This window comes from Echinops telfairi, unplaced genomic scaffold (genome assembly GCF_000313985.2).
Source record: "Echinops telfairi isolate 266 unplaced genomic scaffold, ASM31398v2 ScPeMD7_11;HRSCAF=52, whole genome shotgun sequence".
NCBI lineage: Eukaryota > Metazoa > Chordata > Mammalia > Afrosoricida > Tenrecidae > Echinops > Echinops telfairi.
This window is the reverse complement of record NW_022103908.1, coordinates 42,112,557-42,130,031: the sequence shown is the minus strand read 5'-3', so window position 1 is coordinate 42,130,031 and position 17,475 is coordinate 42,112,557. Positions and strand designations below refer to the sequence as shown.

The following is a 17,475-nucleotide window of genomic DNA, read 5'->3' as shown; positions in this document are numbered from 1 at the left end:
TAATGGCAAGGAATATTGAGCAGAGCATGGCATGCCAGAAGGATGAGCAAAGAGGTTTGGAGAAAGTCTACAGTGTCTACAGTACAGTCGGGATGAGCCCTAAAAGTGAAAATGGGACGTATTTGATATACTCTGGATGTGTTATCAGAGGGAACAGTCTCCAGTGGACAACATAGAGGGTCGGTGTCAGAGAGAAAGACCCGCAAGGAGGGAGGTTGCTAGAGTTTTAGCAAGAGCGGGCTCATACATAGTACCGATTGTTAGGGTGGTGAGAGGTCGGGGACAGGGCAGGGTTTCCTTCTGTCGTGCAGATGGATTGGAACCAACTTGACTGCATCTGCCACTGATAACAAGAGCTGCCATTCAAAAACCGAAATGTCATGCTTAGCAACCCCCATGATGTGTCCACCTAGTGTGGGGCCCTTGTGGCTGGGAGATGGGGCCCAGGGCCCAGCAAAAGTGGTCACCGTGCTGGGACATTAGGACAGAGAGAGGAAAGAAGTGGTCCAGACGCCCCAAAATCCAAAGGACCACTCCTACCGAGACAGGAAAGGTAGGCTGTTTACCAAGAGGCCGTGCCATTGGGCAAGAGGTTCTTACTGGAGGGAGATCATCCTGAGGTGACCCCAAGCTCAAAGAGGAATGGGCAGAGTGCCCAGGTTGGCTGGGCTCAGAATACGCCAGCAGCCTTCCCATGGGACAGATAGTGACCTTTGGAATCAAAAGACAGGTTCTCACTCACTGCCACCTAGCCAATGCTGTGGGCTTCTGAGACTGCAACTGTTTACAGGAGGGGAAATGCCCGTCTTTCTCTTTGGGAGCTGCTAATAGTTTTGAATTGCAGCCCAACAGGGAACCACCACCCCACCAGGTCTCCTTCTCCGGGATTCGACTCTCTCGGTCCCTTCTCTCCCAACCAACCAGCTCGCCTGCGCTGGCCATTGCCAGGGGGTGTGGGAGGGCACACCCTGTTGTGTGGTTTATGCAAATAACCAGAACCTCCCAGCATTCCAAGGCCTAGAAGAACAAAGCCAATCCTGAGTCTGATCAAAAGCTGCAGGTCTGGGTTTTTTCCTTGGCTTCTCCCCAAGAGCAGCTGTCAGGAAGGCAGCCCACTCGCTCTACTGCCCTGGCATTGGCCTGAGAGATTCCTGTCCGGACTCCTCCCGCTGCTCCGGGCTGGACTGGCAGAGGGCTGGTCAGAGGAGAGCATTCCTGCAGCATGAACTGCTCTACTCTGTAGCAGGAAGGTTTTCCTGCCCATGGGGTCTGACCTCACCCAGGCTATGCCCTGGGTTCCAGAACCTTCCTTCCTGATGGGAGCTGAGTAGTTGCTGAGGACTGAGAGGCACTAGGCGAGGGTGAGCAGAATGTCAAACACTTATGGCAAAGTCCAGGCCAATCATGCCTATTCCTCCATTGGCTCTGCCACCTGCCAACTGGGTGACCCAGGACCTAGTACCTATCCTCCCTGGGGCTCAACTGTCTGCTCTACAAGATAGGATGCTGCTGAAATAGGGCCTGGAACTTGATTTGTAACTTCTTATGGACCTTTGGTGAGCGTCCGTGGTCTAGCAGTGAGCACAGCTGCCTTCTGATCGGTGACCTGGGGTCGATTCTCAGATAACGCAGTTCCGTTTGTTCGGAATCCCGGGGCAGCACAACTAGTAAGCACCGGCTGCTAACTGAAACCCTGACAGTCTGAAAAGTAGGCAATGAGAATCGACTTGTATTATCCCCTGCATAAGTGACTCTTTTCCTTGGAATCTCCCCTTACCCGCCTCCCCCACTCCCGCCACCTTCTGTTTTGCTTCCTGCAGGAGTCCCTTTCCTGCCAGTCCTGTGCGCACCAGAATCCCCTCTGAGCAGCCCAGGTGTTAGCCTCCAAGGGACGAAGCAGTGGACGGAAGGGCCCAGGGACATGAGCACTGGCCGCAGCTCTAACCTGAGCCCAACTGGACAAATGCCACGGGTGGCTTTTTCCAAACTGCTCTCTACAGCTAATGGCCCTTTCTTTTCACCTGCCAGGACCTGAATTTCTATTTCTGTGTTTTGAAAGCCTAGGGGATGGGGGTGGGGGGGCTCTAGATAATTAATGATTGATTCTCAGGCTTGGCTACCAGGAGGCCTCAGGGTAGGCTGTCAGTCATTTACTGACAAGTAAGGGGACAAGGTAGAAGTTTGGTGTGGCCAGGGACAATTGGGCAGTTCTGTGAGGAAGACAGGGTGGCTGTGGAGACTGGGGGTGTCCCAAGCACTCTGCCGGCAGCAAAATGAAAGTGGTGAGGCTGGAAGGGTTGGCTTGGCGGTGGCCCAACCCTTCTGGCATCGACTCTGCTCCCCTCTTTCTGGGTCAGTGCATACTGATGACCGCCCTCACAGATACGTCCGGCTCCTAGCAGACCCCTGCACCCACAGACACACACTTGTGGACCTTTTCCTGTCCCACAGGTCTCTCCTGGGATATTCGGTGGGCCAGAGGGCAGAAAGAAAAAAAATCATGGTGCTCTCAGGAAGGGATTAAGGGAACCGACTTCTACAGCACATTTTTAGAGGAGCTTTAATCTGCCTTTCTGGAAGTACGGCGCCTGCCTTTGTTATCTAATAATAATTAACTTTTGTACAGGGCTGTAGTTTTCAAAGGGCTTTCACATTCATAATTCTATTCATCCTAACAACAAAGCTAAGAGTTAGGTCTTACCTTCCCTCAACTCTCCCTCCTGACTCCCACCCCCTACCCTGGACCCTTCATCATAAAGAGGAAACTGAGGCTCAAAGAGAAGAAAGGGTCTGATTTTACATAGCTGGCACTCCATCATTCCTTTTCTGACTTCATATACTGAGTACTATTTTCCTCCAGGATGATACACATCAGTTCTAAGAATCGGTCTCGATATAGGGGTAGGTGGCCGGGCAGGCCAGGGAAAGGAGCTATAGGAGAAGGGATCTTCATTAAAAGCTGACCTCTGGGCAGCCTGAGCAGAGGAACCTCTGAGACCCCGTGTCAAAGGGGAAGTGGGAGTCATGGGCTCCACAGCCATCCCAAAGACTCGTAACCTGAGCCAAAAGGTGGTCAGAATTCACCTGTGTAATCAAAGAGTCCATCAAATGGTCCATCTCCACTCTGGTACCTTTCATCTAAAAGAAATGCCCAAACCCTCCCTCTTCCCAACTCGGCCAGCAAAGGAGACCCAGTTATCCTGGGATGCCCAGGACTGTCCCAGTCTTAGCCCTGAAAAACCTTCTTCTTGAGAAGCCCTTGATCCTCACCTTCAACAAATCAGGACAGGTGGTTCTCCTAGGTGACCACCTTGCTGGTCAACACCAGCTCAGTGGATTTGAGCTGAATCCTGGGAAGCAAAGCCATGTTATGACACATAAAGTAGATCAACATCAAATTTAAAAATCCCAGAATATTTTGCAAACTCAACTGCAGGCTGCCTGCCATGAGGTAGCCACCTGACATGGTTCTATTGTTAAACCTGAAAGGCTGTTCCTTTCCATAAAGAAGTGCCAGCCTGATTCCATCGGCACCTTGTGATCAAACAGGCAGATGTGCTTCTTCCATGTGGACTTTGTTGCTTCTCAGCTAGATGGCCACTTGTTTCTCTGCAAGCCTTTAAGACCCCAGACGTTTTATCTTTTGATAGCCGGGCACCATCAGCTTTCTTCACCACACTGCTTATGCACCCATTTTGTCTTCAGCGATCATGTCAGGAAGGTGAGCATCACAGAATGCTGGATTCTTAGAACAAAGTGTTCTTGTGTTAAGGTAGGCCCGATGTCCATTTGCAACCTTAATTCTTAACATATAGATATGAATACATACTTTTATTCCTCTCTCTCATTGCATATATTTTGCATATGTACATGCCTGTACTTGGGCCTATATAAATGTCTTTTGCCTCCTGGTTCTTTCCTCTATTTCCTTTTTAATTCCCTCTTGTCCCACCATCATGTTCGGCCTTTATTCAGGTTTAGTAATTCCTCGCTGCTACATATGCCATTGATTGAGCCCTATTAGGCATCCTACGACCTTTCTTTCACTGATTTGAGTTCACTTGTTGTTCACTTGTCCCTGAGTTGGTTTCCCCCCACCCCCTCCCTTTCTCCCACCTCCCCTTCTCCCATATCCCCCTGGAACCATTGGTCCTGTTCTTTTCATCTCCAAATTATGTATCCCGCCTATCTTATCTAGATAGTCATGCAGATACATTAATAAGTGCAAAAACCAGGCAAAACCAAGTAAAACAACAAAGGAAGTCAAAACCAACAAAACAATAACAACAACAGCAAAAAGCAATAACAAAATAAAATAACAAAAAGAAAGCCACTGACAAAAATGGGAAAGCCTATAAATAGTTTAAGGTCTGTTTGTTGGCCTTTATGAGTGTTTTCCAGTTGAGTCTGATGGGGCTGATGACACTCTGTCTCCCATTTTTGGTTTCATCACTCTGCTCCCCCTGCTGCTCTGCTGCATGTCCTCAGTGCCTCACCCCAGCGTGATGGGGTCAGACCAGGCACTATTCCTGCACTGTGTCTCCAGTGCTGTCCCCTGTAGTGTCAGGGTTCAGTGAGGGATGCCGTGTCCCATGGTGGGGCCAGCCCCAAGGTGAATGGTTGGGGGGGACATGGTGTGGAGGCCCAATGCCCATCTGTAGATAATTGGACATCCCTCACAGAGGGGTCACAGGGAAGAGATGAGCCAGTCAGGGTGCAGTATAGCATTGATGAAACACACAACTTTCCTCTAGCTCTTTGGTGCCTCCTTCACCCTACATCAATTCTACCTTACAAATCGGATTAGACCAGAGCACGCACACTACTACAGATAAGAGCCTACAATACAGGGAATCTGAGATAGATAAACTCCTTAGGGCCAACAAGGAGAGTAGAGTTACCAGGAGGATAAGGAGCAGGGGGGGTGGGGGGACCGATCACAAGGATCAATCTAGAACCCCCTCCCAGGGGGACAAGTAACGGAAAAGTGGGTGAGGGCCAACGGAGGACTATGTAAGATATAGAAAAAATAATCTATAACATATCAAGGGTTCATGAGGGAGGACAGGTGGGTGGGGGAGGGAGGCGGAAGAAATGGGGAGCCAATATCAGGGACTCAGGTGGGAAGAGAATGCTATGAAAATGATGATGGCGGCACATGTGCAAATGTGCTTGACACATTGGAGGAACGTATGGATTGTGATAAGAGGTGTAAGAGCCCCTAATAATAAATAAATAAATAATCACAGTAATTGTACAATTGTGCTTGATCTAATGGCACTATGGATTGCAATACCTATAAGAGTTCCTAATAAAATGTTTTAGAATAAAAGAAGAAGTGCCTGCATCTCTGGCCCCTACGCTGCTGCCGTTTCAAAGGCAGAAAGGAGAGCCACAGTTACTCTGGGCTCTTCATCTGACTCTGGACCAGCCTCCTGGGTTCCGGAGGAAACACTGAGCTGGGAGGAAAAAACAAGACAACTGAAAGCTGTAACTCGATGTTGTTTTCAAAATATGTTACTACACTCCTCATGGATCCGAGAATCTCTGCAGCCTGAGGTGAAATTTATTTTGAAATTTCAGAAAACTTCAAGGACAGGCTTGGGATTTATTTTTTATGCTTAGTTAAAATAATCGTGGGCTTTTGTTTTGTTTCAGTTTGAGGAAAAGTGCAATGAAAAGCATATATTTGTGTATCTATACACACATAGTGCTTTGGGGTTTGTTTTGTTTTGTTTTCTTCAAATCTTAATTTTGCAGAAGAGGCTGATGCTGGAGAGACTGAGTTGTGGCTACTGGTTGATGACGTTTCCTTGGCCCTGGTCACATAGAACCGAGAAGTAGAAAAGAACTCGGGTCTGGCTTCCTTTCCTTAGGAGGATGGACCCAAAGACCTTCCCACAGAGGGAGGCAGCCCTGGGCTCCCCTTCCTCCAGCTCGTTCCCCCTGGGGGAGCCTCTTTGTGTCCCCTATAGTTTGGGGAAGAGAAGCTCGCTCTGGAAGTGTTTTCCCTTGAGGATTATTTTCACATGAAATGTATGTTGCTTAATGAGCTCACAAGAGGACAGGAATGCTTTGATACTGGGCAGCCCCACCCACCTCATGAATTTGTGCTTCCTACCTCCAATGCCTCCCCCTCCCCCCCAAAAAAGGGCCAGAGAAATGTGTCCTGCATTGGCAAGAATGAATGCATGGAGTTGAGTCCTGATGAGTAGCAGCCAGGCCTTTTGCTGGGTAGAAGCAGATTAATGCAAACTGTGTGAGCACGACCACCCTCCAGTGCCACCTTCCTGTTAGAAGGGGGACCTGGGAGAAGGAACACACCTGTGCCTTCACCTCTACACACCAAGGCTCCCTCAGCAGTACGGTGGGCTTGGGAGCTGACAGGACACATGCCTAGATCCCCTTCCATCCCGCCACCTGCTGGTCTTAGTTTCTGAGCCTTGTTCAACTCAGACCATTATCTTTGACCCTCTCCCTGGGGGCGGGGGCAGGGGGTGAGCATCTGGCCGGAGAAGTGGAGTTTCTGGATATTTGGGGACTAGAAAAGAATCTTAAATAACAATTTTGGGTATGCGTTTTAAACCCCTTCATCCATTTATCGACACACATTCTCTCTTCCTATTTTTTTAACCAAGTGATTGGTTTTTGTTAAGTTTAGAGAGGAAAAAGACTGAGACAGGCAGTAGTTAACTTGAAAAAAAACTTGATTTTGTTTTTCCTTTTTAACTAGGAAAAATTATTTGTGTTTTTACACACACACCCCTCCCTGAATAATCCCAGTCCTCTCTCTCTCTCTCTCTCTCTCTCTCTCTCTGTCTCTCCTATCACAGAGCACCCCCCCCCCTCCCACCAGACAGCAGGGCCCTTGCAGGACCATCTGAATCCAGGGAGAAGGGACATCTGCTCTCACCTACGCACCCACAGTATTCACTGGACCCCACTTTCTCAACAAAGGGGACAACCTGGGAGAGAAGTAGAAGCTGCATCTGTCTCACTAAGGGCTTCTTCTTCTCAACTCCCAGACCCTCCCAGCTCTACCCCCTACTGAGCCCAGGCTGCTGTCCTTTTCTGGTCAGCTCAGCCTATTCCCTTGCTAAATCCAACTGCCCTTCCCCACAATTCTCCTCCCCAATTAGAAAGCCACCAGGAGCCAAGAGTGGCTGCAGGTGTTGGGAAGAGGCCTTGCTGTGGTCATTTCCATTCACCTAAAGGCACTAAGTGTGTGGACCCTGTCTGATAGGAAAGATCCGGGCTCAGGGCATGTTGAAGGTTCTGTCCTGGAAGAAAGAAGTCAACGCCAGTGATGAGAAGACGGGTCATCTTGCTTCTAGCCGCCATCCTTAGAAACCAGGCTGCAAATGCGTTTCCTCGTGTAAGGAGACCAGGCTGTCTCCCGGAGAGCAGACAAGTGTATGAAGAAGGTGCCACTGAGGGTCCACTCTCACTTCCCGTGGTGAATGGCACCAGGGGCACCCCAGGCACTCTCACCTTCAGGCCCTGAGACCTCCATCCCTCACTCGTTGAATATTTCTAGAGCTGCCTGAGTGGAGTTTAGGGCTCAGCTGCTTCCCTCTCCTCTCTCCGCTGGAAACAGAAGCTCCAGCAAATGTTTCTAACTCCTGAGTCCACTCAGCCATGTCCCCCTTGCAAAATCCTCCCCTTCCCGCACCCCCCTGCACCCAGCCAGCCAATCCGCGGCCTTCGAGCCTCGCCAGACCCATCTCCCAGGGCCTCCGCGGGATAAAATCGGTCGGTGATGCCGGGTGGATGGGAACAAACTTCAGAACCAGGCGAGAAGCAGGGCCCAGGGCACCCTCGCTGGCAGACCCAAGCAGTGGGGGCCTGCTGCTGGCCAGGTATGCTGCTTATGAGCTGGTTGGAAGCTGGCTGGGAGGAAGCGGCTCTTAGAGAAGGCAGCAGCCACGGAACCCTGCAGGCTTTTCCTTCGCAAGTTAAAGGGGACAGGGGATCTCAGAGGGTTAGAACACCAGTACTGGAGTTTGGGGCTTCCTCAGCACACTCTCAATCCAGGACCCCCTGGACTGTGTATTCCCTAGACCAGGCTGAGGTTGGCCCCTACATCTAAGAACTCTCCCACCCCTCCTGGCAAGCCATGGAAACCTAGGGGACAGGCCCGGGACGGGTGTCTCCATCAGTAGGCATTCAACCTCATGCCCCTTTCCCTGGGTCTGTGCAGGGCAGCAGTGTGGCGGCGGGTGCTGCCAGGACCGGCGCGAGGAAGCCCTGAGCCTTTGGCAGGCTGCAAGCGACACTCCGAAGATGCCGCACAACTCCATCCGATCCGGTAAGGTCGCAGCTTGGCCAGGACCCCAAGACCCCGTGCCACCATCGTGCGTCCGTGCGTGCGCTCTGGTCGGTGGGGCTGGGGGAACGTACGCTTTGGGCTCCCAGCACGAAGCTGAGGGCGCCTAGGGCCTGTTTCTCCCGTTTGGAGTCGCCACTCTAAGGCCCCAGGAGCTGCGCTACCCAGGCCTGGGTTTGTGTGGTCCTCTTGAAACGGCAGGAGGGGGGTAGCTCTCCGTGAGGGATCAGGGGTTGTTTTCTGATGTCCCACCACCACCTTCGCACAGCTCTCCAGTGGGCACCCTGAGTGCCCTTCGGCCTTGGGCTGCGCCGGTGCTAGGCTTGCAGAGTCCCTGGAAACCCTGGTCCCCGGGTGTAGGAAGCCCTGGACAGTGGTTCCCCCAGCAGGACCCTGAATAGATGCCCTCCCCTCCCCCGGCCCCCACCACCACTCTTTCAAGCCAAAGGGAAAGAAGCCAGTGGTCCAGGGCCTGGGGACTGGGAGCGCACCCCAGTGCCCCGGGACACCTCCTAGCCTAGCACGGGGCGGGCAGAGAGCTGGGCTCAGGGCGAAGGACCTACGAGGGCTGGGCTGCCCGCGGGGCCGAGCTGTCCTCCCCACGCGCGCCGGGGCTCGGGCCTGCAAGTGCGCCCGCCAAGCGCCAGCCGCAGGGCTGGCTCTTCCCACCCTGGCGGCTGGGCCCAGGCGGGGACCGAGCCCGGAAGGCGCCCTAGGCTCGGGGCTGGCCCGGGCCGGCGGCGCGGTGGGCACGGGCGCCGCGGTGCGGAGCGAGTGCGGACGGCGGGCGGAGGCGCGGCGCGACCCGCGGTGATGGATGGAGCCGGGCTGGCCGCCGGGAAAGCGATTTATGGGGCCAGGGCACGACGCGATCGATTTGGGCCGGCGAAGTGAGAGGAAATCAATATTTCAGATGAATTCTAGGCGAATATGAAGTCCCGCTAGGCAAACGGGACATTTGTTATAATAAGGAGGGTCGGAGCGGGCGCCGTGCGCGGCTGAGGTCTCTATTTAGCCGAGCGCGCAACGTCGCCGGGCTGTGCGGAGCAACCTCAGCGCTCGGGGCAGGAGCAATCCCTCCCGGGGCTCCTGGAGGGGGTCTCAGCCTAGTTCTGGCTAGGACCCCAGAGGCAGGTCCCAGGACGCTGCCACCTGGCCCTCCGCTCCCCGCGGACAGCCGCGCCGCCGCCGCCCCGCCGCCCGCGGCCAGGCCTGGCCGCTCCTAGGCCTGTCTGAGTCGAGGCCAGGGCCCTCTGGCCGGGCGCCGCGGGGTCGGCTGGCGGGGGAACCCTGCGGGCTGGCCGGCCTCCCTTCACCAGCCGCTCCGGGGCCCAGGCGGGCTCCGTGGCTACTTTCTGAAGCCCGGACTAGGGTTTGCCCACCCCACTCCCCGCCCCCCCGCCCCGGTCTCTCTCCAGACCAGGGCGCAGGACTGGATGGTCTCTACTGGGGATCGCGAGGTGCCGCCGGGTCCCCGCTAGTGCTCCAGGACCTCTCCAGCCGCGACTGCGGCTCTCCGGGGCTCGCCCCTTCCCCCCCACATCCCCACCTTCCCCCGGGTCCACCGGGCGGCGGTGGGAGCCTGGGGTGCGCTCCGACTTCGAACTGACCGGGCCGGGCCAGACCCTTGCCCACTGACGCTACCCAACGCGATGTCGCGATGCCCAAGGGTGATTCATTGGCGTAAACGGGAACCCAGGCACGCAGGACCCAAACACTAGCCACCACGACTCAGTTTATATTTTCTTTTCCATCAGCCACAAGCCCAGAGGGCAACGCACCTCTTTCTCAAGACCTCAGATGCGAATCGCCCAAGAGTTTGGGGCGGGGGTCAGCAGAGTCCTTCGGAGGCTGGGGCAGACAGAGGTGGGTTTCTGGCCTGGGGAGGCAGAGCCTCTCTGCTCCCAAACAATAAAGCAATTAAGCTTCCAGGGAGGGAGAGCAAATTTAATAATAATAAAACCAAAAGAAAGTCGCAGTTCCAAAGGCTGGAAGCTCCCGCGTTTCGGTTCCGAACCCCGCCTTGGGCAAACCTGAACACTCATGTGCGTGTTTCCTTGGTCAGTGGATGTGACGTTGTTGCCCTAAATTCTTGAAAGCAGACACTTTTGTTTTTATAAACCCATTGTCTTCCAGGGTTTAGCCACTTTCCACCATCACCACCCCCAGCTCCCTTTCTGAGTTCGGTTCGGCTTGGGGACCACTCCCGTCAAAGTTTCCGGGGCCGGACGCCCTGGGGTGGCGGGGCCCGCGCAGCCTTTCGCGGGAGCGAGGCCGGGCGCGCCTTTTCTCAAATCCTCAAACCCAAGGCGGTGGAGAAAGTTGCCCCAAGGTTAGGGCCACTCCAGTCTTCGCCGCTCAAGCCCGGGAGGGTCACCGCCGCGGATCTTGCCCAGGAGAGAGATGTCGTTTTTTAGCCCCTGTGGTTTTATGATCCTGAGGGCCCAAGATTCGGACGCGCACTGGTCAGCGGTACGGTTCGAACGTGATGTCAAACCCGCTCGGATTTTCGTTGCATCGAGAAACCAAAAGGGGAGAAACCTGGTTTTACCTATCCCAGGATGCGTGCCTGGGGAGAGAGGAGTGGCACACAAATATCAACATGTAAATAAGGTGGCCGCAATGAGGAAGAGAGTTTAGCAAAAGAAAGCAGGTTGCCATTAAAAGTTACTTGAAATAAGTTGGCAAACTCCACCCCCAGCCTGGGAAAATAGGTTATTCAAAGAGTAAAAGGAGACCTGGGAGTGGGGAAGGAAGACCGATTCCTGTAACGTCAGCTCTTTGGAGCCGCTTCCTTCTCTTCGTTTTAAAAAGAAAGAAAGGAGGTCCCACGCCTGTGGGAAGGGTTTGTTTTCTTCCCAGTGTTTCTTTTTTCTTTTTCCCTGGGTTGAAACGAAGATCTTCCCCATCGGGGGAAACAGTCTTAAGGAACATAAAAAGGTATTGGGGTTCCTCAATCCATCTTTGTTTCAAGATGGTCCACCCTCCCACCCTGCTCAATGCAAGTTAATTAGGAGATAATTTAGCTACCTTGTGAATTAGTTTTAAGATGAGTATCTTTTCAAGCTTTGTCACTTTAATTGCCCCGCTGATTGATAAGAAGTAATTATTTCTAATTGACACTTTTTTGATGTCTGTTGGAAGCATTTATTTGGAACTTTTTTGGACATAGACAGAAAGTTAATTAATTTTATCCATCTATCCCCAAAAGGACTCTGCCTGATTTTTCTGAAGAGGACAAAGGAAGGGAAATAAGCAAAAATTAACCTACTGGAATTGTAATCATTAAAAGACACGTTGGTGCAGAAGAGAGCCTTTACTAGTGGAACAAGTCACAACTTTCGCTTAGACGGCCTCAAATCTCCAGTTTGGGCCAGGCGGATGTTTTCGGGGTGTAGAGATTTGTCCCATCGAGGTCTCCAGAATCCCTTCCTGTGCTGACTTCGTTTTGGAGCAACTTACTCTGATTTGTAATTCGTACTGGCAAAGAAAAAGAACAAAGCAGAATTTTGTAAGCCCGCGGAATACATACATGAGAGTCTGTCTTGCAACGCTAATGGTTAAGACAGATTTCTGGGTAGTCATCCTTGTTCTGTAATTATTGATGGAGTTGGGGATAAAGGTGAAACTTTACTTACAGCGGCATGCCTTTTCATACCTAAACCTTGAGGGAAACGGTTTAATCATTCACCTCTGCTAGGACATTTTACGTGGAGAGAGAGGAAAGGAAAGGATGTAGAGGGGAGAGATGCTGAATGGAGGCACGGGGGAGGGGGAGGGGGAGAGAGAAAGCTGGCTGGACAGGGAACGCAATGACAGACCCTGGACTGCAGAAAAGAGGTGGCCAGGGGCATGCAGTATAAGGAAATAAAAATTTTGCTCTCGAAGTATCTATGAGCACCTCTACACAGCCCCTAGCCACCTCCCCACTTTTCTAAGCCTAAAAAGAGGCCAGCAAGGTCGTCTAGGAGGCTCTCAGTGGTGCACATGGATGCCACCATCTTTATTTTGGTGTCCACGAACAGCGAGAAAATGCTTCTGGTGCTCCAGGGGCTTATTAGGTGATTTGAGCCTTATATGTTCTTATTATGAAGGGATTTGTAATCTCCGGCATGCGTGGTGTATGTACAATCTTTCCATCGTTAGCTATGTGATTCATGGACATTTCCACGTCGCCCCAAAGTGGAGACTCACACGCCCCTGGAACAGGAGGGGCACAATCAGACAAGACACGCTCCTGTGGGGGTAATTCCAGCCACGGTCATCTCTAGTCGTTTCTGTATAAAATCTTGTCTGCTTTAAGGATGTGTCTTCCAGATGACGGGAAGCCGCAAGAATGAGGAAGCCTTGTAAATGAAAAAGAAACGTCAGACGTACAAACGGCAGATAATATCGCATACCAGCCTCACTATTAGTGAAACTAAGAAAAAAACCCGATAAATAATGCACACACACACACACACACACACACACACAATCAGCAAGGGAGAGGTTAGTAATGGAAAATTCCCCTGCAATTAAATGAAACAGTAATTTGGTGCAGATATGCCTGAATGAATTAGCATTTATTAATTGGTTCTCATAAAAACAATTTGTGTGTGTGGTGTGGCTGCAGTGGGGTGTGTATATTGTCAATAGGAAAAGTTCCTCAGATGTAGCTATCGAATTCTGGAGTCACTACATTCCAATTTAGGAAAGATTCGGAGTCTCTCACTGGCTGCCTTCACCTGTGCACAGAGCACTTGAGAAAAAACCCTTGAGATCAGAGGGATGAAGCTGGATTCCCATCTCTCGGGGTATTTCCAAACGGATGAGGGACAAGCTGGCAGAGTTGGTTATCCTCAGGAACAACCAAACCGGATCCTGGTCAGATTCCCAAATCTGGCGTATAACTAAGGCATCGGAAGGCTGCTTTGTGGTGGTCCATGCCTCCAGCGCCCCGCCCCGAGCCTGTTCCAGCACCCTAGCCAGCTCTGGGGGGACCTGCCTCTCCTCATATCGGCAAGGAGCTTGCTAGGGTTGACTGGCGCATGGATGTGTTTACTTTCTCTCGCCACAGTTGGTCTGCCTTCATTCTAAGCATTTTAAAGCTGGTCTATTTATCAGGCCAAGAGGTACTGAGTTCTCAGTTGAGTTAAGAAAGCGTTGAGCTTTGTGGTTCGGAGTCCAGAAGGAGCCAAAAGATAAAAGGGAGAAGAAATGATGGAGGAGAAAAGCTGTGTGTGTGTGCATGAGAGTGCGTGCACTGTGGGGGGTGGGTTGGGTTGGTGGGGGTCTGGGGAGGGAGCCTTCATTTAAGACCGCAGGGTATTTCTTCTTTTGTTATAGCTCAGACTTTGAGAAAGGGCAGGCCAATGAGCCCCACCTGTCTCCCTTCCCAAGTAGACTCTGAGAGAGGAGAATGGTTCCCTAAACTCACAACTTGTTGGGAGAGTGATTCTTTCTACATTCAGACTGGAACTAGTACTTAGCTCGGGGTTGGTTGTGGGGGGATTTTAAGAGAGAGAGAATTCAAAGGCCTTCCACATGGAAAACTGCATGAAAGGACTGCTTCCCACTGGGATCTCATTTGCAGAAAGAGTGTGAAGAACAGAGATCCAGGGGTCTCCTGGTTCTCGAGATTATGGTCTCTGGGGTGCTGCCCACTCCAGTAACATCCAGTCATGGCCAATGAGTGGCTCTGGCATGGAGTGGGGGGATCAGGGTAGGCTGAGCAGAGGTTCCCACTCTTTTTTCTTGCAACTGCAAGTCCGTCTTAGAGGACTCAGAATCATTGCCTTCCAGCCAAGGCTTAGGAAGACAAGTCTGTTTGGGTTGTTGGAAACAACCATGCCTTTGGCACGGCACCCTCTCTTCACCAGGTGGGGGCATGATGAACCAATGACCTGTTGTGTGACCAGAAATAGCCCCATGGGAGGATTTCTACTTTAAGTGAACAATTCACTGAGTCTGGATTGTGCCCTGACTGGGGAGCCTGGGTAGACCCCAGCGGTTCTTTACTGAGGTGTGTTCCAGATCAAATGGAGGGCGTTCAGGATCTTGTTTCTGTCTTGATTCCTGAGAATCCCCCTTCCCAGAGTCCTGTCTTGAATGTTATATGAGATGTCAGGTATTGCTGGGATGTGGCCGGCCTCACAGTCTCCAGGCCTCGGCCGCTATCCCTTTTGCATCCCAAGACAGAAGGGAACCTTGTAGCATTGAGCACGGGTCCTTGGGCTTGCTGAGCCCTCCATACATGGACACTGTCATCAGCCTTGCCTGGGGCTACCACAGGGGCAGGAACTAGCACGTTTGTGTCTCCTTTGATCCACACAACTCTGCTTCGAAGGTTGTGGTATGGACAGTCTCAGAGCCGGGAACGAATGCTCAGAGAGGTGGATCAGACTCCCACTCCGCTTTGACTCCACCCTAAAATCTTTGCAACACTAGATCGTCCACACCTGCATCCCTAGTGGGAACACCCTAGAACCCTCAGTAAGAGAGTGGCTGCATACCTGGAGAGACAAGCAGCTTGTTTTCTTCCTCAGTGTCCTGAACTTCATTGAGGTAGAACTCTGGATCCAGTCTCCGTTGCCCTGCCTGTCCAAGGAGAGAAGTGGCCCCTGTCTGCAGGCTTCTCAGGGCGCTGCTGTGAAGGAGACTGAGCTAGCCATCGTTCCACGCCATCCATTAGATTTTGACTCACAGCAGCCCCCGGTGATGTGGGAGAACGTGGCCATCATCTTACCAGGAGTTGACCACAGATCTTTGTCTCTTAGAGCCACTGGGTGGGTTCAAACCTCAGACCTTTTGATTAGCATTTGAGCACTGAGCAATTTGTGCCACCGGGGGGTCTCCACTAGGAGAGAAAGAGGAGAGGGTCTTCATTGAACATAACCCTGTACCCACACCTGGGAGCCCTGGAGGTGTCCTGGTTACGTGTTGGATTGCAGTCGGAAAGGCTGGCAGGTGGAAACCACCAGCCTGTCCTAGGAAGAAAGATGGGACTTTCGACTCCCTAAGAGTGTAGTCTCAGAAACTCACAGGGGGCAGTTCAACCCTGTCCTATAGGGTCGCTATGAGTTGGCATGGACTCTGACTTTTGTTGAGCGCCTCCCTCCGCCTACACTTCGACCCAAGGGCACCGCCACAGCTCTCTCCCTCTCAGAGTTGTGACTGCAGAATGACTATCCCTCAGCACCTTCCAGCTAGATGCTGCCTCCCTGCCCGGGTCCCTGTCCATGTGACAGGAACAGCTGCGGAGTTCCGGGGATGACTCTCCGCACACTACCAGAGACCAGTCTGGGATGCCCCATCCACCTGCAGCACAGCAGGCATGGGGCCCCGGGGCAGCTACCTTCCCCAATGTAGCTCTGCTCCCCTTCCTGCTTCCTCAGGGTCACCTCCTGCACAGACATTCAGAACCAAGGTATCCGCTCTTTCGAGTAAGGTGACCAGACATCCCGCTTTGGGCAGGACAGTCCCAATTTTTAACAATTTGTCCCGCGGTCCCGCGGCATTTTAAAAACCCTCGATTTTTGGAAAGAATGCACGACAAGCTAGGGTATGCGGTTTTTGGCTGCCATGTGGCTATTTCGCCAGGATATGAGTTTTATCAATGGTGTCCCGCTGGTGTCCCGCTTGACCAACGTTAAAATCTGGTCACCTTACTTTAGAGACCTGTCAAAGCCTCCTTTGCACCATTAGCCTAGAAGACATTTTCTTGGCAACGTTCTCCCCTTTTGAAGGTGTGCAGAGAGAAGCTGCCTTAACTCCTGGGCAAGTTGCATCTTTGAAATGCCGACCTGCCTTTGGTTTAAGGAGCGAGGCTGAAGACAGGTCTTCCTCCCCTGCTGTCCTGTGCTCTCTTTCTTCTCCCGTCTACAGCACGGTGCACGTCGGATCGTCTGGTTCACTTGTTGTTCTAAGTGGCCTTCAAGTGACCTGGATAGTTAGTGCTAATTAGTCCACAGGGACATCTTGTCACAGTCAGACCAGCACTGCGGAAAGGTCCAGGGAGCAGGGTTGGTGACCCATCTAAGAGAGGGACGGACGGCTCACTCTGCCTGCGGGGATCACGTGAGCTGGGTGTTTGCATTCAGCCAGGTCTCTGTGCACTGCAGTTTGGAGTCCCTGGGAGGACAACAGAATGACTATTCCTAGAACCAACTCAGGGGCACCAAGTGTCAAGGGGATGATGAGCTTTTAAAACCACTGTGATGTTGGCTATCCCCCATTTTTGCTATCACGGAACCCACTGCATTTCAGACAGCAAGAGGGGGTCAAGGACTGGAGGCTTTGCTTTTGACTCAGACCTTACCATCCACCCTCACTCTGGGACCTTAAGCAAGTCCATCGTCTCTCGGGGCTGCGTTCCTCAGTAGTATACACTATGGAAGTGTTGTGAGAACTTCAAGGATGCTTCACCTGGCATAGTAGAGTGTCTGCCCCAAAGATTTTTCCCTGTTCCACACAGTGGTCACCGGTGAAGACAGCTCCCGAAAACGGTCCCAAGCCAACTCAAAATAGCATATATCCTTGAACTCTTTCCTGTGCAGTTCTCTGTGGGTCACTTGAAACCCAGTGCTGACATTTGGTTCCGGTTAAAGTTTAGCACAGATTTGCTAATATTCCACATGGATGAGGGCAATCATCTTTTATCCCTCTTCCCCCCCACCCCACCACTTCTCAGTTCCTCCATTGCCTTCAAATCCGTTCCAGCTGATGTGCATCCTATGTGTATCTGAAGAGATCGAAACTCCATAGGGTTTGCATGGCTGTGACGTTCTGGAAGTCAACCACCAACCGTGTCTTCCAAGGTATCCCAGGTGGGGGATGCTTCAAACCACCACAGCAGCCTCTCAGTAGGAGAGCACCACTTGACCATGTGTGCCAGCCGGGGCCTTCACAGAGCTGGTAATGGGATGAAATGAAGAGCTACCTAGGGGTTCCTGGCTGAGACCTCTGTGCTTGTTATCGGCTGATTTGAAAAGGAACGGCTTATTTAATTCTACTGGAAAACCTGGACACAGAAGAGGCACTAGGCTTGTGCTAGGAAGAGTGCCCTGTGGGCTTCATATTGGAACCCAGAATGGTCCCGGGTTCAGGAGCATTGGTCTTAAAGGAAACAGGACCTAAAGTGGGTGTGTGGGCATGCTGTGTGTTCAACT

General features: G+C 52.1%; 1 protein-coding gene across 4 annotated transcripts in view; it reads left to right on the top strand.

Moving 5' to 3' along the window:
- Window positions 1-7,781: 7,781 nt before the first annotated feature.
- PAX8 (paired box 8) overlaps window positions 7,782-17,475 on the top strand; it is a 66,964-nt gene continuing 57,270 nt past the window's right edge. For all 4 annotated transcript variants that reach the window (XM_045287130.1, XM_045287128.1, XM_045287127.1 and 1 more), the window contains exons 1-2: window positions 7,782-7,859; window positions 8,201-8,308. In XM_045287130.1, coding sequence (XP_045143065.1) covers window positions 8,284-8,308 — 25 coding nt within the window. In that variant the 5' untranslated portion in view covers window positions 7,782-7,859; window positions 8,201-8,283. The remainder of the gene's footprint in view (window positions 7,860-8,200; window positions 8,309-17,475) is intronic.